We start from the raw sequence: 21,037 nt of genomic DNA on the forward strand, positions 1-21,037 counted from the left end.
GCAGAGCCACGCTCAGAACGGGCCGCCCCGGGAAGGTCGTCTGTCTGACGCCCCCCGCCTTCCTTTTCCGCTTCCCGTTCAGCTTTTACGACAAGAAGGCCGCGGTTCATGAGGCGCTCTGTGATAACGTCGACACGCGCACCGTCCTGGAGGAGATGCGGGCTCTGGTCGGCCAGTGCAACCACTACATGGCAGCACGGAAGGCCGCGAGGAGGAGGCCCAACCGCGCCCTGCTGGAGAGCGTCGCCCGGTACCTCACACACATGCTGAAGGTGAGCCCCCTGCGACGGTGCCAGTGCGGGCCCGCGGGTCACGGGAGCCACGCCGCTCTGTTCTCGGGTCCTGCCACGCCTGTGCCCGAGACAGCAAGCCCCCTGCCCCTGTCCTCGCTCCGAGCAATTTCTCCTCTTTGCCTCTGCTTATCCCCTCCTGTCTGGAGGTTTGAAAAGCACAAGGGCTTTCTCCCACAAGTGGCCCTAACATGCTGTTCACCACGCCCACCTCGTGCTAACAAGTCCCGGGTCCTCTGCAGGGGGCTCCGTGGTCCAGTGGCTCATGCTGGGAAGGGGCCGGAAGGGCAGCGGGAGCCAGACCTCGTCCTGGGTCAGGTGCGGGGGCACCCAGGCCTAGGTTTCCGTCTCTCCCCACCCGGCAAGGCCGTCGGCACTTCGGCCCGCCCCTCCCGGGCGCAGCGGCGTGTTTCGAGGACCGGTCCCCGCCTGCCACCTCTCAGGACCTCCTGTCCTGCATGCCTCTTTCTTCCCTAGATCTTCGGGGCCATAGAAGAGGAAAGCTCCCTGGGTTTCCCCGTCGGAGGACCTGGAACCAGCCTCAATGTGAGTAAAGCACACCTGGGCCCAGAGAAGCTCCCTGCTGGCCGCCCCGCCAATTTGGTGTTCCCTCCTGGGGCGTCTGAGACCAGCAGTAGGTCCCAGCCTGCCCTGGGCCCTCCAGCCTGAGCCCCACGTGGCCGAGTCTCGGCCTGGCTGGGGAGTTGGGCACAGTCCGCCCCCGTCCTCACCACCAGCTGTGTTGTCTTTGTGAGCTCGGTCCCAGGAGACCAGGCTGCACGGGCCGGTCCTCAGCCCCCAAGCATCTGAGCCATAGCCACGGGGCATCATCACGGCCATGGGCATCACTACGGCCATAGGGCGTCAGGAGTCCCGCGCCCGCGTTTCCCGGCATGCGTGCACCTGTAGGCAGACAACATGTGGAACCGTCTGTCCAGTGGGTCCGTGCAAGTGAGAAAACTCGCCAGTGGTTGTTGGTATCTCCTTCGAACTTGGCATCCGGGCAGACACACGGTTTCTGCTGCGGGAGGAACATCACGTAGGACAGGCACACACTCAGGTTCATCTGAGACGCGCTGGCCCTCCTCCCCTGGTCGGGAACGCTCTTTAAGTATTTGGTTAGAAGGCACCCGTAAATGCTTACACGTAACGGGTCAAGTCCAAAGTAAAAAGGCAAAACCTTTTAAAAGTCCTGTTACCCAGTGAGGGACGGCGTGAGGCACTCTCTCCTGCGGACGGAGATTAGGGGTATTTCCCCAGGAGCTGACTTGCACCCCAGGAAACAGAATGCCAGGCCCTGTCCCCGGGCCCCTTGCCAGCCTTGGAAGTGGCTGTTGCTATGGTACTTGGTGCTTTTTAGGAAGGAAACCCACGTGGTTGCTTTGTTTTCTCGTGCAAGCAATCCTAGACGTGTATTTTTTTTAAGGAGAAACACACGCTAGAAACACCTTGGAAGGAAGTCTGCCTTTGAGCTTTAAAAAAATGTGTCCAGGGCTTCCCTGGTGGCGCAGTGGTTGAGAGTCTGCCTGCCGATGCAGGGGGCGTGGGTTCGTGCCCCGGTCCAGGAGGATCCCACGTGCCGTGGAGCGGCTGGGCCCGTGAGCCATGGCCGCTGAGCCTCTGCGGCGGTGAGAGGCCCGCGTACCACAAAAATAAAAAATAAAAAAAATGCGTCCAGCATCGGATGCCTGGTGTTTCTGGCCCCCAAGCCTCCTCCACCCACCCTTTGAAAACAGCTGCCTGGAATAAGCGGCCCCGAGAAGCGTGGTGGGTGCCGGCTGGGCCGAAGGACAGGCCCGAAGTCACGCCTTTCAGAGTTCACGGCTTTACTTCCAGACCTGCATGGTTTTAGGAGCGGGTCTTGAACCACCTAGTACTGAGCGGTCTACAGCGTGTGCTGGGGTAGTGTAGTCGGCTGGGCCGCTGGGGGTGCCGGCCTGAGACCCTCCTCCAGGCCGACCTCAGGCACGCTGGCCAGCTCCCCGCAGCGAGGCTCCCCTGCGGCCGTGTGCGTGTGCGGGCGGGTAGGCGTGTCCTCAGCCCATGCGCAAGATTGGGCCTGAAGCGGCTTAGGCCGTGCTGAGGGCTTGACGGTCTCACCAGCCTTTGCATTTAATCGTTGGGATTTTGGTCACTGAGCTGCACGGAGGCACGGAGTCTAGTGGAAAAATATGGTAGATGTAACAAAAAAGGTTTTCCATAAAATTGTTATTTCTCTGGTTTGGATTCGCCCTCTTGGGTTTTCCTTTTCCAGTGGGCTTTGCGTCCCATGGCCACCTCTGAGTCACCGTGGGTGGTTCAGTGTTGCGCAGACGTGAGGGTGCGTGTGGACAGCAGACAGTTGATGGTACACAGGCGTGTGTGTGGCCTCGGGTCGGACCCAAGCACAGCCGGGCTCTGTGGTGCCGGCCCCAGTGGAAGGGAGGCCCCAGCCCAGGAGGAACGGCCTCAGCTTCAGAAAACCATCCCTCCTGGGAACGCCCAGTGTCACCTTAGGGACAGGCTTTTAACAGCCGTGTCTGCCTGAGACAAAGGAGCTCCTGTGAGCCACTGGGCGGGGCCGCCCACAGGACTCAGTTCGCTGGGGGGAAGGGGACCCTCTTACTGTGCTGTCCGCGCCACCACGCGGGACGCCCCCGTGTCCGTGAGCCGACCGTCGGGGATGGGCACGCGCACCCTGGACGCGGGTCACAACGGGGCGTCCGCCAGCCACACGTCCCTTGGCAGCCCTGCCCTGCGGCGCGTGTACTGGGCTCTGTCCTTCATAAACACGAGGGTGGCTGGTCTCTCGGTGACCCAAAATGTTCTTTCCGCAGCTCGAGCCCACAGTCATGCCGTACCTGCAGGTGTTGTCGGAGTTCCGGGAAGGAGTGCGAAGGGTCGCCCGTGAGCACAGAGGTGAGGCCGTCACGCGCTCCGTGGCCTGGGCACGCCTGGCCGGTCCTCTGCTGCACGTTGTCCTGGGTGTTGTAGGTGATGAGCAGCATCCCTGGCCTCTGATCACTAGATCCAGGGACACCCCCCGCCCCAGTCAAGTCCTGGTAGCCACACACACGTCTAGACGCCAAGTGCCCCTACGGTCAGGGCAGCCGAGCAGAGCCTGGGGACACTGTGAGGGGCCAGCGTTTCCTCACCTCTTTTGTTTGTGGTGACTCGGTTCTGCTCTCTGGGGCGTCCGCAGGGTGAGGACTGGAGGTGTCCTTGTCCCTGCCCTGCAGAGGCTCTGTGGTGACTGCACAGCCTCTGCTGGGGACAGTTCTAGGTTCTGCTCGGGGCCTCGCCAGCGGCCCTGGGGACTTGGGATGAGCTGGGATCAAACGTGTTGTCTTTGGGGCCAGTTTTGAGCAGTTGTTAAGCGGGCGGTGAGTGGCCTCAGGCAGGCAGTCTGCTTCTTACTGTGGTGGTCTGGACTCACAAATGACCACCACGGCTAAAACTGACCTTGCAAGGTTCCGGGCCTGGTCCAGCTGCTGTCCTCATGTTGCTTCTTTAATGTTCGTGATTCGACAGAGGTGGGCAGCGAAGCCCCTGGAAGGTAGAGGCCTTGCCTGGGGTCACATGGGGGTCGGGGCAGACCCCCACTGTCGTCGCCTGGTGTGCTGGGCCCCCCCCCCCCCCCCAGTACCCTGTGTGATGAGAAGTCACACCTGGAGCTCATCCGGGTGGGGCCTCCCAAGGGTGGAGCCAGCAGAGGCCAGATAGGCGGTCAGGGAGCCTCCAGGGGAGCTATGCCTCAGTGGGGAGTGGGCAGGCCCCGGGGTGGGGCGGGAGCTGGCCGGGGCCTGTCCCAGGGCCAGCAGAGCAGGGGGGCTCTACCGACAGAGAAGAAAGAAGCAGTTTCTCCTTTAGTGCCCACAGTCCATTTGGCCAGAGAGCTCAGGCCTGGCCAGCAGGGATGTGGAGTGTGGGTGTGTGACCAGGAGAGGCTTGGGAAATTGGGAAGAAGTTAGAAGGGCCGGGACGGGCACGCGGTCAGAATGGGAGACCGGCAGGGCGTCAGGAGCCTCTCTGCCACTGGAGAGATGGTAGCCATTAGCTGTCGTCGTTTTTTTATTGTGGTTAAATATACACAATGTAGGAGTTACCACCTCAACCATTTCTAAGTGTAAAGTTCAGTGGCCTTCAGTAATTCACATTGTTTTGAACCATCACCCCCATCCATCTCTAGAACTTTCCATCTTCCCAAAAAACTGTCCCCGTTAAACACTCACTCCCCTCCCCTCCCCCAACCCCTCATCCCCACCATCTACTTTCTGTCTCTGTGGGTGTGACTCCTCCAGGGACCTCATGTGAGTAGAATCAGACAGCATTTGTCCTTCTGCGTCTCGCTTATCTCACTGAGCGTAACGTCCTCAGGTTCATCCACGTTGTAGCTTGGGTCAGGATTCCCTTCCTTTTTTTTTTTTTTTTTTTTTTTTTTTAAATTTATTTATTTATTTTTGGCTGCCCCGGGTCTTGGTTGCTGCACGCGGACTTTTCTCTAGTTGAGGCGAGCGCGGGCTACTCTTCGTTGCGGTGTGCAGGGTTCTCGTTGCGGTGGCTTCTCTTGTTGCGGAGCACGGGCTCTAGGCAGACGGGCTTCGGTAGTTGTTGCACACGGGCTCGGTAGTTGTGGCTCACGGGCTCTAGAGTGCAGGCTCAGTAGTTGTGGCACGCGGGCTTAGTTGCTCTGCGGCATGTGGGGTCTTCCCGGACCAGGGCTCGAACCTGTGTCCCCTGCATTGGCAGGCGGATTCTTAACCACTGTGCCCTTCCAGGGAAGCCTCTCCCTTGCTTTTTAAGGCTGAGTAACATTCCATTGTGTGGATGGACCATATTTTGCTCATCTGTTCATCTGTGGATGGATCCCGTCTCCTTTTGTAGCATCTCCAAGCCTGCACCCGACAAGGTCTCCCTGCTCACTGCCCATCTGTTTTCCACTCCCGTGTCACAGCCCCGCCCCACAGTAACCAGCCCTGATGGATGCAGGCTGCCCCGCCCTGAGCCTTGTGGCTCTGTGGACAGTACACACGGGGAAGGGTGCGGACCGCAGTTGCAGGGTACGGGGAGGTGCTGGCAGGCGCGTCCAGCAGACGGCCACACAGAGACACGCTCCTTCCCCTCTAGAGCCTGGAGTCAGAGCCCCTTGGCATCTGCAGGGCTGTGAGGTCCCCGGGGCTAGCACGCTTTGCCAGGTGCCCTGGGAAGGTCACTACCTTGGCCCACGTCCAGGGAAACCTGTTTTCCTTTGCTGGGCTCCGTCGTGGTGGTGCAGCTGCTTCCTTCCAGAAGGGGCCCTGCCAGCCACCGGCCGCCCCATCTCTGTGCACCCACCACTGGGAGCCGGTCCACACAGATCCGCCCATCCCCACTGCTGTCCCAGTGCCTCTTCTCCACAGGGCAGCCTCCGCTCCTGTCTGGGCCTTGTATGAGGTTCCATCCCAGCCCCAGATTCAGTAGCCGCAACTTCAGACCCGGATCTGCACAGCATTGGGAAGACCCCAAAAGCCTTGGCTTCACTCCTGCTGGTATGGCAGGTGGGCGGGGTGGGGGACAGCATCTTCTGTCTCCATGTACGGGCTTCTCCCCCCACCCCACCCTGGAGGCAAGCTCCCCGTCTGTGCTCTTCTTTTAAGGTTGCATTGGCTGTTCTGAGACCTTTGTTCCATATGTTTAAGAGTTGGTTTATTGAATTCCTCGAAAATATCCAACTGGGGTTTTCCCTTTAAACAAAAATAACTTACTGAAGTGGAACTCGCGTAACGTAAGCCTGGCCGTTTTAAAGTGAACCATTCAGTGGCGCTGAGCGCCTTCCCAGCGTTGTGCGGCCACCGTCTCCTTCGGGTCCCAGCATGTTTCCACCCTCCAGGGTCACGCCGCCTGCCCCAGCCCCTGGCAGCCACCAACCTGTGTTCTGTCTCTGGATTGACCTGTTCTGGGCATTTCACATAAATGGAGCCCCACAGTGTGTGACCTCTTGTCTCTGGCTTCTCAGCAGAATGTTTTCGGGGTTGTCCACACTGTAGCCTGTGGCGATGCTTCATTTTTTTTTTAGGGCAGAATAATCACCAGATACGTATACCGCTTCCGTTTATCCATTCAGCCGTTGATGGGTGTTTGGACCGTTTGCACCTTTGGTGAACAGGGCTGCTGTGAATATGCATGTGTAAGCATCGGATTGGGTCCCTGTTGTAGTTGTTTTGGGTACACACTTAGGAGAGGAATCGTGGGATCATACGGTAATTCTGCGTTTAACTTTTTCAAGACCCACCAAAGTGTTTTGCATGGTAGCTGAACCATTATGTGTTCCCACCAGCGGTGCACACGAGGGTTCCGATTTCTCCACATTCTTGTCAGCCCCTTTTATTTTCTGTTTATTTTTGTTAATAGCCGTCCTGGTGGGTGTGAAGGGGAATCTCATTGCGGCTTTGATTTGCATTTTCCCTGATGAGTAGTGACGACGAGCTGCTTGGCCGTCTGAACCTCTCCTTTGGAGAGTTGTCTATTCAGGCCCTTTGCTCGGTTTTTTTTGTTTGTTTTTTTTAATAATTTTTTAAAATAAATTATTTATTTTTATTTATTTATTTTTGGCTGCGTTTTTTGGGTATTCGTTGCTGCGCGCAGGCTTTCTCTAGTTGCACTGAGCGGGGGCTGCTCTTCGTTGCAGTGCGCGGGCTTCTCATTGCGGTGGCTTCTCTCGCTGCGGAGCACGGGCTCTAGGTGTGTGGGCTTCAGTAGCTGTGGTGCACGGACTTAGTTGCTCTGCGTCATGTGGGATCTTCCCGGACCAGGGCTCGAACTCCTGTCCCCTGCATTGGCAGGCGGATTCCTAACCACTGCACCATCGGGGAAGTCCCCCTTTGCTCATTTTTATTTGGGTCATTTGTCTTATTGAGCTGTAGGAGCTCTTTCTTTATTGTGGGCACTAGACCCTCTTCAGAAATGTAAGTCGGGAGAGGGTGGAAGAGAAAGCCGGCTCCTAAAGTGCGAAAAAGGTTTGGAAGGAAATCCCGGGGGCAAGTTTGAGCTCCGTGGACCAGAGCAGGCCTCAGATGGAGGTGAGGGTCGCTCTCTCAGCCTTGTGGAGGCCATCTAGAGGATGGCGCCTGAGGGGCCCCAGGGAGGGGTGTCTCTCCCCTGGGGGTATGGCGGGGAGGCGGGGTTGGGCCTGAGGGTGTGGAGGGGAGTCGGTGGCAATGATGGCAGGGCCAGCCTGCTTCCCTTCCCGTTACGGTGAGCAAGCATCCGTTGGGCACTTGCCTGGGCCAGTGCCCTGGGGTCTCCTCAGGGCTCTGGGGGGACCCGTCTGAGCAAGGGGCCCCGAGGGGCAGAATGAGGGGAGGGCCCAGATACAAAGGGCCTCGTCCCACCAGCCCTGTTGCGGGGCTGGAACGGGGCTTTTCCTTGACTGGCGTTGGGAAGCGGGAGACTGTGCGTCACGCTGCACGTGTGGCTGGGGCGCGGGCATCCCCTGAGATGTGTGGGGCATCGTCCATTCATTCATTCACCCGTGAGTGGACTTGTGGGGCACCGGCACAGTGCTGCGGGAGCACCCTGGGTTCTGGGGACACAGTGGAGACAGGACAGGTGAGTGAGTGACCACATGGGCCGTGGTCAGTGCTGCGGGGAGGGACAGCGCAGGGCGGGAGGGGTCTGCTTTGCTGGCACCAGCAGGAGTTCCCACTGGCCCAGTTCCTAGCCCAAAGCTGAATCTGCTTCACCCTGAGGTCAGGGTCTCAGAGCTGGAATGTCCGGGTGAGCCTCTCCTGACGTCTGCACAATCGTGTTTAGTTGGGGTTGAGCCCATATGGGCTCTTCAAGCCCAAGTACAAACGGGCTGGCCTCTCCCTGGTCTGGCTGGGCATCAGACACCCTGGGCGCCGTCCGTGATGGCCATTACAGGACTCTCCCAGGCTCCCCCGAGCTCCTGGGCCTTCACCGGCCCTAACCAGGTGGTGCAGCGGTTAACACTGTCCAGACTTGAAGGACCCGTCCCGTCAGGCCCAGAGGCCACGCCAGCCGTCTGCTCAGCTCTGCCCACTCTGGCTGCTTCGTGTGTGCCGTCTCTCCTGGAAGAGGCGCTTCAAAGCCAGTGGGCCGGCCAGGCTCCCCGGGCCGCTGCCCGTTCAAGCCCAGCTCTGGGTGGCCACTTCCCTCGGCTGGGGCGAGGCTGGCCAGGAGCGCCGGTGCCCAAGGCAGAGTGTCGCTGAGGTGGGGCGTGGGTCCCACCCCCAGGCCTTTGGCCCCTTCTGATCCCTTGCTGGGCTGGGGCCCTGGACGGCGGGACGCGGCCGCCTCTCTCAGGATCGCCTTGCCAGGGCCGCGGGGGCTCGGCGCTCCCAGGCGCCTTCCCAAGTGACCGGGGAGCTCAGTCCCGTGCAGCAGAATCCTAGCGCCCCTGGGCCTGCCGCCCGCAGGGCTCCCCCCGGTCCGCGCGCCTCTGCGGTCAGTGCCCGCCTCTAAGCAGGGCCCTGAGCCGGTGCACAGACCACGGGTCCAGGGGCTGCTCTGGGCTCACCAGTGGCCGCGACGTCTGTGTCTCGGCTTCTCCTGCGTCTGTGGCCAGTGGAATAGCCCGGCCCCTCCAGAGGCACGGGGGGGTGGCTCTTCCGTGGGGCCCGGGCGTTTCCGGGCCCAGTGGACCGAACTGCTTCCTCTGTCCACAGTCCCCGAGGTCCTGCAGCTCAGCGATGCCTTGCGGGACGACATCCTGCCTGAGCTGGGGGTGCGGTTTGAAGACCATGAAGGTGGGTCCTCTGGGCGTGACACCGGGTCAGGGGAGGGACACAGGGTGGAGATTGCTTTTGAGAGGAAGAACTCCGGGACGGGTCCGAGGACGCTTCGCCTTTTACGTGGTGAACCCCCCATGATGCGTGGTCCTGGGGGACCTGTAGTTGTACCTTCTTGGGCATCACTGCCAGCACCTCCTCTCCTGCGGCCTGACTGCCCGGCGGTCCTGTTTTTGCGGGGCCACTGGCCGCCTTTTCTCGTGGCCTGTCACTTGGGAGGCAGCCTGTGTCATGTGGATTGTCAGCAAGTTTCACAGCTTGTGTTTCGACGTGGTGGGAGTTTGGGCTGCATGGAAAATTATTGGATTTTAAACACTCAGATGAATGTCTTATTTTATGACTCCTGGGTGCTTGGTCTTGAGCAGCAAGGCCTCCCCACAGCACAATTAACATTTGACCTGTGCGAGCAGGAAGGAGGTCCCGGCTTCTCTCGGGGGCCCTGTGGGCGGGAGTGGTGTGGGCCGTACTGGGCTTGGCCTCGTCTCACGGCTGTTGGCCTTTCAGGACTGCCCACTGTGGTCAAGTTGGTGGACAGAGATACCTTACTGAGAGAGAGAGAAGAGAAGAAAAGGGTGAGTAAAACCACAGTGACTTGAGCTGGGTGTTTTGTTTTTTGTTTTAAGTTGTTCTTCTTCTTCTTCTTCTTATTTTTTTTTATTGGCTGTGTTTGGTCTTCATTGCTGCGCGCGGGCTTTTCTCTAGTTGCAGCAAGCGGAGGCTGCTCTTCGTTGCGGTGCGCGGGCTTCTCATTGCAGTGGCTTCTCTTGTTGCGGAGCACGGGCTCTAGGCGCGCGGGCTTCAGTAGTTATGGCTCGTGGGCTTCAGTAGTTGTGGCTTGTGGGCTCTAGAGCGCAGGCTCAGTAGTTGTGGCGCACGGGCTTGGTTGCTCCGCGGCATGTGGGATCTTCCCGGACCAGGGGTCGAACCCGTGTCCCCTGCACTGGCAGGCGGATTCTCAACCACTGCGCCACCAGGGAACTCCCTGAGCTGGGTGTTTATTGAAAATGTAAATATCACTGGAGTTTATATACTTCACCTTTAGAAGTTGGCATTTATACTCTTAGTAAAAAGTGCCAACGTTTATAAACGTCAGGAGGAAGGACGAGATAGGTAACTACTGGGCGATTTTCTAACAACAACAACAACGAGATCCAGCTTCTGATGAAGGACCCGGGGTACAAGGGAAGACTTGTCACCTCTGGGAAACCGCGAAGCTGACAGGTGTGGTCATACCTCGCTCTCACCTGAAGTGGTGTCTCCCTGTCCCTGGGGTTGAATGTGTCACAGTCACACCTCCACCCACTCCCGCCCCCAGCACCATCCTTCTCACGCCTCAGATGTTACTACACCTCCGTGAGCAGGGCTGAGCCAGGGACTCCGTGAAGTGGGACAGTCCCTGCTCTCGGGGACCTCAACGTGCCATAGAAAGAGAGAGGCAGGAACAGACGCAGTGCCTGTCAGATCTGCTGGGCACAGCTCGCTGGGTGCAGGGCCCGAGAGGCCTTAAGAAGAAACCCCAGGGAGAGGAGTTTGGGAGGCTGGGTGGGAAGGGGCCTCGACAGGTGTCCACAAGGAGAACTGACGGGTGGGTGGGTGGTCGGGGAGCAGAGCGGCGAGGCTGGCCCGGGGCTGCGCTGGGCGTCGGGGACGCTGGTGTAGACGCCAGGAGGGGCCGAGCATGAGAATTAAGGAGCCCGGGTGCCGGGGAAGGTCTGGCTGGAGTCAGGCTGGTGCGAGGTTACGGGAGCCGGGCTTTGACCCCAGTCCAGGCCCTTCTTGGCCGCTCCCCCCCCTTTCCATCCCGTTCGGTCACCCCCGCTGGCGTCACGTCCCCTGGGTCGGGTTCTCCCCATCCTTGGACACCGCAGCGTGTGGGCCGCCCCGGCCCTTCCCCGGAGGTGACGTGGGGCTCACTCCCGCTCTCCCCCCAGGCGGCCCGGGGCGTAAAGACAGGGCAGTGAACTTGGATCAGGCACCCCTGCCCATGTCTTCACTGGCCGTAAGGCCTTGGCGGGAGGGATTTGCCATACACTTTCCCTCTGGTAGCTCGAGTTTCCAGCCGAGGGAATCCCACCCCAACCCCCATGTGTGGAGGCGCCTGGGACCACGGCCTCGTAGGCTGTCTTCTGCTCCCCCAGCGGGATAAGCACCTCCGGTCTCTAAGTGGAAAAGCAAAAGCCCTCAGCACCCGTCTTCCCACCTCCCAAGCTCCGTGCCGGGTCCCTCTTCCTCCGTCCACCCTCAGCCCCTCCTGCTCTGCTCAGGTTCTCCGGTGACAAGGCGCATCCTGGGGCGGCCCCACCCTTGACCCCTGCTCTCTGGGACCCTCCCTTTACTTCCCCCACTGCACTGCCTGCATTTCCCGCCTCTCTGGCGTCCCGCCACCCAGGTGACCTCACCCCGTCCCAGGGTCCCTCTGCCACCTGTGTGCCTGTGACCGCCGATTCTCTCTGGCCCAGACTCCTGTGTCCAGCCGCCTACCTGAGGGCTCCGCTTGGCCAGGAAGCACCCGAAACCCAAGACATCCAAGAGGGAACGCGTGACCTTCATTCCCCAAACCCATTCCTTCTTCCTATCCGGGGCACACGCTGTCCACATGGTGGCCCGAGCCCAAACCTCCCGAGGCAGCCTCAGGCCCCTCCTCACGGGCACCCAGCCCAGCCCCCAGGCCCTCCCTCCCTCCCTGCCTCCTGCCCGGACGCTGCCTGCCTGGTGGGAAGTGGGCTCTGGCCCCCACCCGTCTCCTCCAGCCAGCCCCCCTCCCGCCCTCCCCAGGTGCCCGGGCCCCTCGGGGTTGGCCCTCGCCGTGCTGTCCCTGGTCCCGCACCCGACCGCAGCCCCCCTGCTGCCGGGCAGGTCTGGTCCTTTCTTCACGTTGGTTGCGCTGCAGGTGACCTCACGCGTGGTGTCCAGTCACCGCCCCGCATCGAGAGCAGGGCTGGGTCAGAGCCCAGCTCACAGGGATGGGCGGGGGGACGGCAGGGAGCTTGTCCTGTCCCTCTCCCACCCAAGAGGGGCCTGGGCAGCTCCAGCTCACGGGGCGTTTGCTGTCCCCCAGGCTGAAGAAGAAAAGAGAAGAAAGAAAGAGGAGGCCGCCAGGAAGAGACAAGAGCAGGAAGTAACGTCTGCTCGGGGGCGGGCTCCTGGCGGAAACGCACTTTGACCCCATGCCCTACCCCCTGTGCCTCCTCGGGGCCCAGCCGGGCGCCCCCTCTGCCTCCGTCCCCAGCGGTGGCCGCGAGCTCCAGGACGGCTTCTGTGGCCTTGATCCTGCTGTGCTGTGTGCACGGCCGTCCCCCTGTTCCTGCAGAAAACACCTGGCTCCCTCCTTTCACTTCCCTCTGCCCAGCCGTCGCTCCCTGAACCTGGGGGCTGGGGTGGGAGCCGACACGGGGTCACGGGCGTGGGTCTCCACGCGGGCTCGGAGCAGCGACCCCGTGTCTGTGTTCCAGGCGGCAAGGCTGGCCAAGATGAAGGTTCCGCCCAGCGAGATGTTCTTGTCAGAAAGCGACAAGTATTCCAAGTTCGATGAAAACGTAAGAAATCCTTTCTTTTCAGAACGTTGTTAGACCATTAAGTTGGGATGACAGGGGTTTTCAAACTTGGCTGAGAAGATTCTCTGTCCAGGGTGCTGTCTGCAGGAAGGCGGGCTTATGTGGGGCTGTTTCAGGTCCAGCACGTGCCGCCCAGTACCCAGGGCCGCCCCTCCCTCACCGCGGCCCAGCGGCTCTGGTGCCGGGCATCGTGGCCTGGGCCGGTTGATGGGTTTGCAGGGACTCACCCCACAGACGATCCAGAAGGGCCATGGCACGGGTGTGCCCATTGCTCCAGGGGCTCTTCAGCGTGGCTACTCATGGCCGCTTGGCCTTGAGACCCTCAGGCCTCCCTCACTGGTCTTGTGCGTATTTGCTCGTATCAGAACCATGTCGACCCTGGTGGGGAACGGTGCCCCTCACCCCTCAGGCAGGGGGGCACACCAGGATGGTCGCTTCCCAGAGGCTAGCACAGGCACCTCGGAGCAGTGCGCTGGGTCCAGAGCATGGCGGGGAGTGGATGCCGGGCAGGCGGACCGGCCTGGTCAGTGGGCGGTGACCGCCCGTGCTCTCGCCTTTCAGGGTCTGCCCACACACGACACGGAAGGCAAAGAGCTGAGCAAAGGGCAGGCCAAGAAGCTGAAGAAGCTCTTCGAGGCCCAGGAAAAGCTGCACCAGGAATACCTGCAGCTGGTTCAGAATGGAAGCATCCCGTGAAGGCGGGGCCGAGGCTCCACACCGCCCCGGGGGCACCAGCTCCCCGCCCCAGGGACTCTGCCGCCCGCTCCAGGCGCGTCTACAGTGTTCCTCGGGGCCTAAGTTAAGGGTTCTGTCTGGAGGGGGCTGGGCCACCTCTGGCTCTGAAACGTCAGCAATAAAGTCTTCCCAACGCGAGGCCGGGCTCTGTCTGCCGTCACCCTGCACGGTCAGCGCGCGAGGGGGCCGGCCGGGCTGCGCGGTCAGCAGGTCACAGCACGGGAGCTCAGGCCACTGAGCGGCTCAGCCGAGGACTGTCCCCCCCAGCCCCCCCCGCCCCTGCCCCCGTGCAGATGGCTATCGGCTAATCTCTGGTGTGTAGGCGCATTAGGAGGCATTTGAGTAGGAAAAAGACAGGCTCAAGCTGGCAGAGCCCGCTGGCGCCTCACACAAAGGCTGCTCGGCCGGGTGCCCGGGTCCTGCTGGGTCAGCTCGGCGCCCTGTCTCCGCAGCGATTCTGCGGGCGGGCGGGCCGGCTCAGCACGGCTGGCGATGCGATGGGAGGAGGGGGGATCTCAGCAGCACAGGGCAGCGATGTCCCCACCAGGAGAGCGTGTCCTCACCAGCCTGCTCTCGCATTCTTACTCCCGGGGCTGAGAATCCCCACCTGAGCTCCAGGCCTGGATGGAGCAGGGTGGCAGCGAGCCGGGACCGGCTCCACCTGCAGAAGCGCGGGGCCGGGTCAGATCCGCGAGAACCGGCGACGGAGCCCTCGGGGCTGGGAGACGCCATCCAGGTCTCGCTCGCGGCGATGGCGGGGCAGGGGGCTGGGGTCGGGGTTGGCACCCTTCACCCCCGCGGCCCGCCCGTAGGAGCATCACCCCCAGAGCAGGTGGGGAGCAGCCTGCTGGCCAGTGCCGGCTGCTCTGGGGGGCTCCCACCCACCCAGCCACACGTGGAGCACGACAGCTGTGACCCCACGAGGACAGGCCCTGCACATGTTCGACTTTGGAACCTTGTAAATGTTCTACGTTAAAAAAATAAGCCAGTAAGAGAAAAGGCCCCAAAACGAAGTGGAACAAACCCAGGGCAGTTATCTACCTAACTAGTCACCCCAGCATTTAGTGCCTGAAGTGCCAATGACCTTATTATTGACCCTGAGGGTTCCGGGTGGACCGGCTCCTCTGGGCGGGTCTGAGTCAGGGCCCCACACCGGGTGCGGTCAGAGGGCGGGGGTCTGCGCGCTCATGCCTGGGTCCTGGGCGGGGGATGCTGGGGTGTGGCCTCAAGGTGGGCGGCCTCTGCGGGTCCCAGGAGAGTTGGGCACCACGTGCCCTTTGGGATCTAACCTCAGAGGTCACGCGGACCCCCTCCATCCTCCCTGAGGGGAGGCTGCCCCGGGGCCCACCTGCAGACCCCTCCCTGTGACGGCAGTGGCAGGGCCCGGAAAGGGTGGCAGCTGTTTAGGAAAGCACCACCTGCCGCAAAACCGCAAATCAAACCGGTGAGAAAAGGGCCCCTTTGGTTGATTGTAGAACCTGCCGCTTCGCTGCACATCTTTCGGAGGGTGTGTCCTGAGGCCAAAGCCGTGCAGGGAAGTCAAACCTGGTTCCATTGTTGTGTCGCTGGGCGTGGTGCTGGCGTGGTCGTCACCCTCCGCTCCGTGCGGGCAGTGGACACGTGCCTCGACAGCAGCCCCGCATTCATCCATCGTGAGGAAAAGCACCAGAGAATCACGTGCTGATAAACACGAACGGAGAAGACAGCGGAGGAACTGACGCTTGACTTGTAAACAGCAGGTATTTCCCGGCCACGCAGGCTGAGAGGGGACCACCCCGGTGGCCACGAGCACCCCCAGGGCCAGCTTCCAGGCTCTGAGTGCCATCCCCTCTCCTGGGAGAAGCGGCCAATTCCAGGCCGAGGGCAAGCGCACGTGGAGGCCCAGGGCATCCTGGTACCCTGAGGGGAAGCGTCCCAGACGGAGGGGTTGTGTCAGAAGGACACGGGACAGACCAGGAACACACACAGCAGCCAGGAGAGTCTCCAGGGCATCGGGGCAGAGGGTCACGCGCAGTGAGATTCCAGTGAGATGGCTCGAGAGGACAGAACTAGAGAGAGCGGCGTAGCGGTGCCAGGGGCTGGGTGGGGGCTGACTAGGGACAGTCCGGACCCTTCACCCTCAGTGGTGGCTGAGGAATCTACGCCCGTGGCCACGTGACACCAGGGCTGGTGTCCCAGGGTTCATCTTAGGCAAGATGTACCTGTCAGGAAACCATGTGAAGGGCACAGGGACCCCTCTGCCGCAGCTTCCTGGGAACCTCTCATGATTTCAAAGTAAAAAGCCTCAGGAGCTTCCCCTGGCTGAGTCTGCGAAAACTGGAGCCCTGAAAAGAAGGGGTCATTGAAATCCAGGCATCCACACTTATTCTCAAAAGCAAAGAAGACCAAGACATAATAACTTGTCACCACTGGAGGTGACACCTGGTCCACAGACTTATTTATAAGTGGCAGGATTGGGACTTGCCTGGCGGTCCAGTGGTTAGGACTCTGTGCTGTCGCTGCCATGGCCCTGGGTTCAGTCCCTGGTCGGGGAATTAAGATCCCGCAAGCTGTGTGGCGTGGCCAGAAAAAAAAGGTGGCAGGATTAAACGTCTCCCACCCTCCATGGAAACTATTTCAGAGCCACCCATGTCCCCACTGAAAGGGGCAGCAGTGCCAGCGAGTAGAAGTGGACAAAACAGGACAGTTGGAACACCTCTGTTCTGGGGCCCCGAGTGCAGCCCCGACTCCAGCCAGGGCGGCAGTGGACGCCGAGACCCCTGCTGAAAGTTGGGAGCTGACTGTTTTCAGGACGCCAAAGCGTCCCCTCGCAGGTGGCTTGTCGGTCACAGGGGACCGGGAAAGGTGTGCCTGTCACAACTCGGAGCTCTGCCCATCACCCCCTCCCCCCAGCACTCAGTCTCAGCATCCCCCGAGAGGGACATGTGGGCCTGAGGGGTGGCCTGCAGGGGGGAGCCCGGCCTCACCTGCACAGAGGAGTCTTTCCACTAAAAACACGGAGTAGGTACCGAACAAAGCTTTTAGACCCGTGCTGCCCGGGACCTTGTTAAATCACAGACCCTGACTCGGATCTGGAGATTCTGCGTTTCCTCCAGGTCCCAGGGTGATGCCCCTGCCTCTGGTCGGGGGCCCCACCTGGAGGAGGAGACTGTCCGTTTCACTTCCTGCTCACCGGCAGTACTGGGGACCGAGACACAGGCGGGAGGTGCCGCAGAGAGGCAGCCAGACTCATCGAGAAGGGCGCCCTCCTCGGGACTCGGGAGAGATTCGAGAAACAAAACCACCACCTCCCGTGTGTGAACCTAATAGCTGTGAACAAGCTGGCCACAGAGATGTCTGGGGACACGTGCGCATGGGCGTGGTGTGATGCTAAGGAATCTGGTGAATTTTGTTCGTGCGATCGTGCCACTTGTGTCCACACATGTCCTTAGTTTGGGACAGCGTGGCGTGGTAACTGAGTCTTCGACAAAGAAAACTCATGAAGCAAATTAATACAGATGCTTCGGGTCACACCTGAGTGGCCGGCGTCTATCTGTGCCCCAGGTCATCCTCTCTACCTTCCTGTGTTCCAGACTCTTCGTGATCAAGTGTTGTTTAAAACATGCCGCCAGGAAACCCTCTCGTCTTTAGTGGACGACTGGGGTGGGTCGCGGCACCTGCAGGGGGTGGCCTGGGGGCTCCTGGTCAGGAACGTCCTCACTGTCCCCTTTGCATTCGGCCTTTGCACTCTTACAGGCTGCAGCAGAACCTTCTGGAACAAGCTGGGGTGGAAAACTCCTTTAACTTGTAAAATGTCAGTTCACCTGTAAAAAGTGTTTCTTTTGCGTGTGTGCATGAAACCTCTTTCCAGCGCTAAGAGCCAAAATTGTCTTCGTGCTTCTCCCCAAAGAGAAATCTTTCGTGTTTTCATTATTAAAAAAATCACAGGTTCACTATTTAAAAATCGAATCATGCAGAAGAGTACCAGACTAAAGTAACGGCGGAGTGTCCCCTTAAGGCCATCTAGAGCGAGCCTGTAACAGTTTGGGGACAGGCTCCTGACACCCTCCTTCTGAGTTTACAGATAGCGGCCCTCTCCGCACGGAATAGATGGTGGCTATTTTCTCAAGTCATCTGCTTCTTCCTCCTGTCTCCATGTGTCCTTGTCATTAGACCATCATGACCTGGGGGCCACCGCCCTGGGGAGGGATGTCAGGTGCTTCTGGGACCCCGTGCTCCCTCTCTTCTGCCAGCCCCGGGGGTTACTCACTGAGCAGTGCCCACGAGAGGCGAGGGGCAGGGCCCCTCCAGGGCCAGGTTGGTTGTGGTCCAGCCGTTTTTGAGCTGGGGGGCTGAGGGAGTCATCCAGCCCACTTCTATTTCCTCCTCTGGAGGTGGGGACGATAGTGTCCACCTGGGACATTGCTCAGCCAAGGCCTTGCCATCATTCAGTGGCCCCGAGACGAGGCACAGTCTCTAGGTGGGAAGGAAGACAGGGCGCCCGTCCTCCTGAGCTCAGTCTGGGAGGAGCTCAGGCCGAACAAGGAGCAGAAACCAAGGGCAGGGCCACCCCTGGAGGGTAACCCCCTGAGTTCCCCATGGCCGGAGGGCGAGCCAGGCTGGGGACCTGCGTAGAGGGGCTGTTAACAGGTATGCGTGAGCTCAGAGCCCGGTGGTGTCAAAGTTACGATGGTGGGAAAACGAAAGCCACAAGGTGGCCAGGGGCCTTGGAGTTCTAATCCCAGCATCTCTCAGCCCTGGTCTTACTTAGCATCATCCGGGGACTTTTCAACAGACTGATGCCCGCTGTGCCTGCCCCGTTCTGAGTTCACTGGGGGCAGCAGGGATCACAGAAGGACGCTGGGCAGCAGAATGCCACCAGTGTGCTGGCGGGCAGCGTGGAGGATGGGGCCGCAGGAGGACGGGCTGTGACCTCCAGCCAAGGGCACGAGGGTGGCCTTAGCCCGTGAAGAGCTGGGACCCTCCTGGCTGAGGAGGAACCAGCCCAGTGGAGATCCGTTTGCTGGCGCTTCTGCTGTCAGTGGGTGGTCAGAAAGGATCGTGCCCACAGAATAAGACACGCCACTACAAGGCTCCGGTGTCAGCAAAGCTTGGGTGTTTGTCAGAATGAACGTGTCTTGAGGGACTTCCCTGGTGGTCCAGTGGTTAAGACTCTGCCCTTCCAATGCAGGGGGCGCAGGTTCAATCCCTGGTCAGGGAACAGTAGCCAAAACAAACAAAAAAAGACACAAGGCCCCACATGCTGAGAGTGGTTTTTTCTTTCTTTTTTTTTTTTTTTTTTTTTTTGGCCCATAGCATGCGGGATCTTAGTTCCCCAACCAGGAATCGAACCCGCACTCCCTGCAGTGGAAGCGCATAGTCTTAACCACTGGATTGCCAGGGAAGTCCCCTGGGAGTGGGTTTTTAAAGCTGATATGGCAAGGCAGGAAGCGCAGGCAGCCGGTGGGTCTGCTGCCAGAGGGCGGGCGTCTCGCCCCGGGTCCCTGGGGATGCTGCCGGGGCCCGGGAGGGTGAGGGCAGATCCCTGAGTGGGAGGTGGGCAGTGGGAGGCCACCCCCCAAGCCCCTCAGCCTTCACATCGTGTAGAGGCTCCAGAAACTCAAGGACACCTGCAGCAGCTGCCCTGTTGTACTGGACCGAATAATGCAACCCCGCAAATCCATGTCCACCCAGAAGTCCACAGTGTCAGCTAATTTGGAAATAGGAGGCTCTTTGCAAATGTAATTACTTAAGATGAGATCCCACTGGAGTAGGGTGGGCTCTAACTCAAATATGACCGGTATCTTTGAAAGAAAAGGAGACAGCCACGGGGACAGGCCACATGAGGACGGAGGCAGAGGCTGAAGGGACGCGGCCACAAGCCCGGGGACACCTGGAGCCCCCAGAATCTGGAAGAGGCAGGAGAGATCCTCCTCTATAGCCTCCGGGGGTGGGAGCGGGGCCTACCTACAACTCGATTTCAGACATGACTCTCCAGAACTGGGAGAGAACACATTCCTGTTGTTCAAGCTGTGCGGTTTAGTGTACTTCGTTGTGACAGCCCCAGGAAACCAACAGGACCTCCATCCTTGTAATTTCAGCCTCTTGAATAGACAAACACGTTTAATATGACTTAATGCCTCATTTAAATAAACCCACTTGTGATTATAAGGGGGGGGTGGTGGCAGGAAAATACAGTCAGACTGCAGGCAGGCAGGCGAGGACTGTTGCCTGATTTCAAAACAGATACGAATAGAACGTGGTGCAGGTTCCCAGGAGCTGCTCCGCACGAGGCCTATTCCCGTTTCCATTGGGGAATCTGGGAATCAAGGCCTGAGAACCGAGAAGACGTCAGACCCAGGGAGGGCACTTGCGATGGCAGTGCTGGCGTCACTCTGAGCCTGGCACCCGCCCATCATGCCCACGGGCAGATGAAGACGTGGCGTGCAGCCTGGCCCAGGCATCACCTTGGGGGCACCTGCCCAGGCTCACCTCCTGATGGGGCTCCCAGGTGCTATCGTTAGGGCCGTGAGCCACCCTGAGCTATCTGCAGGTCCTGGAATGCGCTATGCTCCCCTCCTGGCCTCTCCTGCTGGTTCTCAGGTGTCAGCTGGGGCACCACTTCCTCCCGGAAGCCTCCCTGATACACTCCTTCTAGTGGTGGGGACGGGGCAGGAGGTGGGGATCAACATGCCCCCCGTCAAGTGCCCGTGGTCAAGAAAGCTGGCAGTGGTGCCCTGATGGTAATAAGCACGGGGGTGGCAGCGGCAGGATGTTCAAGGAAGGCCCCTCAGAGGAGGTGACTGGACCCAAATGATGGCAGGAGCCCACAAAGGGACATGTGCACAGAGAGGAGTTTTAGATCATTTACAACCTCCCAAAAGGGGCCTTTCTCCAGACCCATAAGAGCCCCGAAGGGGGCAGGCCAGGGGGCGTGGATGACCACAGGTGTGGACAGGTGGACTCCACCATCCCAGGTCCGGCCTGCTTTCTCCAGGTGGCGTCTGGGCCACAAGCAGACCCAGGAGTCAGCCCTTCTGGCCCCTCAAAGGGCGGCTCCGAGTGGCCCCGTACTCAGTGTGCAGGCCCCACTGAGCACCAGGGCCTGTGGCTGCCAGGGACCAGATATCATCTGGGGCAGGATGCAGGCTGAGCCCTTGGAGGAGAGGTAAGCCTTGGGGAGCAGGAACTGAAGGGCAGGTTACCCACTCCCCGCCCCGCCCCTGTGTCCTCAGGTGCTGAGTCCCCTGCCCGTGCCAGGCGGCTGGGGCCATCAGAACAGACACCTGCACCAAGGCGACTGCTCACCAGCGCTGTTCCAAGTCTCCCCCAGCCCCATGAAGCAGGTGCTGTTAAGTGTTCCCATTATACAGATGGGGGAACTGAGGCACAGGCTCTCAGTCAGGCCTGCCGGCTGGAATCGGGTACAGCAAGGATTTAGCCCGGGGGGTTGGACCCAGGAACACCTGCCCCTCTCCCCCTGCTCTTTGCTGCATGGCCTACTGGCCAGGACCACTGCCGGGGCACCGCCTTGGTGTGACGTGGACTGAATGGCAGCCTCCAAATTACAGGTTCAACTCCAATTCCCGGAACCTGGGCATGTGACATTCAGATATTGGGGTTTTGCAAATGTAATCAAGTTAAGATGAGGCCATTAGGTGGGCCCTAGGACAGTGACTGGAGTGTCCTTTTAAGAAGAGGACACAAGAGG

At 60.1% G+C, this 21,037-nt stretch overlaps 1 protein-coding gene across 7 annotated transcripts in view; it reads left to right on the forward strand.

Moving 5' to 3' along the window:
• CARS1 (cysteinyl-tRNA synthetase 1) overlaps positions 1-13,485 on the forward strand; it is a 46,301-nt gene extending 32,816 nt beyond the window's left edge. For 2 of the 7 annotated variants that reach the window (XM_032638823.1, XM_032638826.1), the window contains 9 exons: positions 83-272; positions 768-836; positions 3,107-3,188; positions 8,936-9,016; positions 9,563-9,630; positions 11,468-11,914; positions 12,117-12,176; positions 12,511-12,594; positions 13,174-13,485. In XM_032638823.1, coding sequence (XP_032494714.1) covers positions 83-272; positions 768-836; positions 3,107-3,188; positions 8,936-9,016; positions 9,563-9,630; positions 11,468-11,914; positions 12,117-12,176; positions 12,511-12,594; positions 13,174-13,308 — 1,216 coding nt within the window. In that variant the 3' untranslated portion in view covers positions 13,309-13,485. Of the gene's footprint in view, positions 1-82; positions 273-767; positions 837-3,106; positions 3,189-8,935; positions 9,017-9,562; positions 9,631-11,467; positions 11,949-12,116; positions 12,177-12,510; positions 12,595-13,173 lie in introns of those variants that run through there. The other 5 variants (XM_032638827.1, XM_032638828.1, XR_004350942.1 and 2 more) reach the window with 4 other exon arrangements.
• Positions 13,486-21,037: the final 7,552 nt, after the last annotated feature.

Source organism: Phocoena sinus, chromosome 8 (assembly GCF_008692025.1).
Source record: "Phocoena sinus isolate mPhoSin1 chromosome 8, mPhoSin1.pri, whole genome shotgun sequence".
Lineage (NCBI taxonomy): Eukaryota > Metazoa > Chordata > Mammalia > Artiodactyla > Phocoenidae > Phocoena > Phocoena sinus.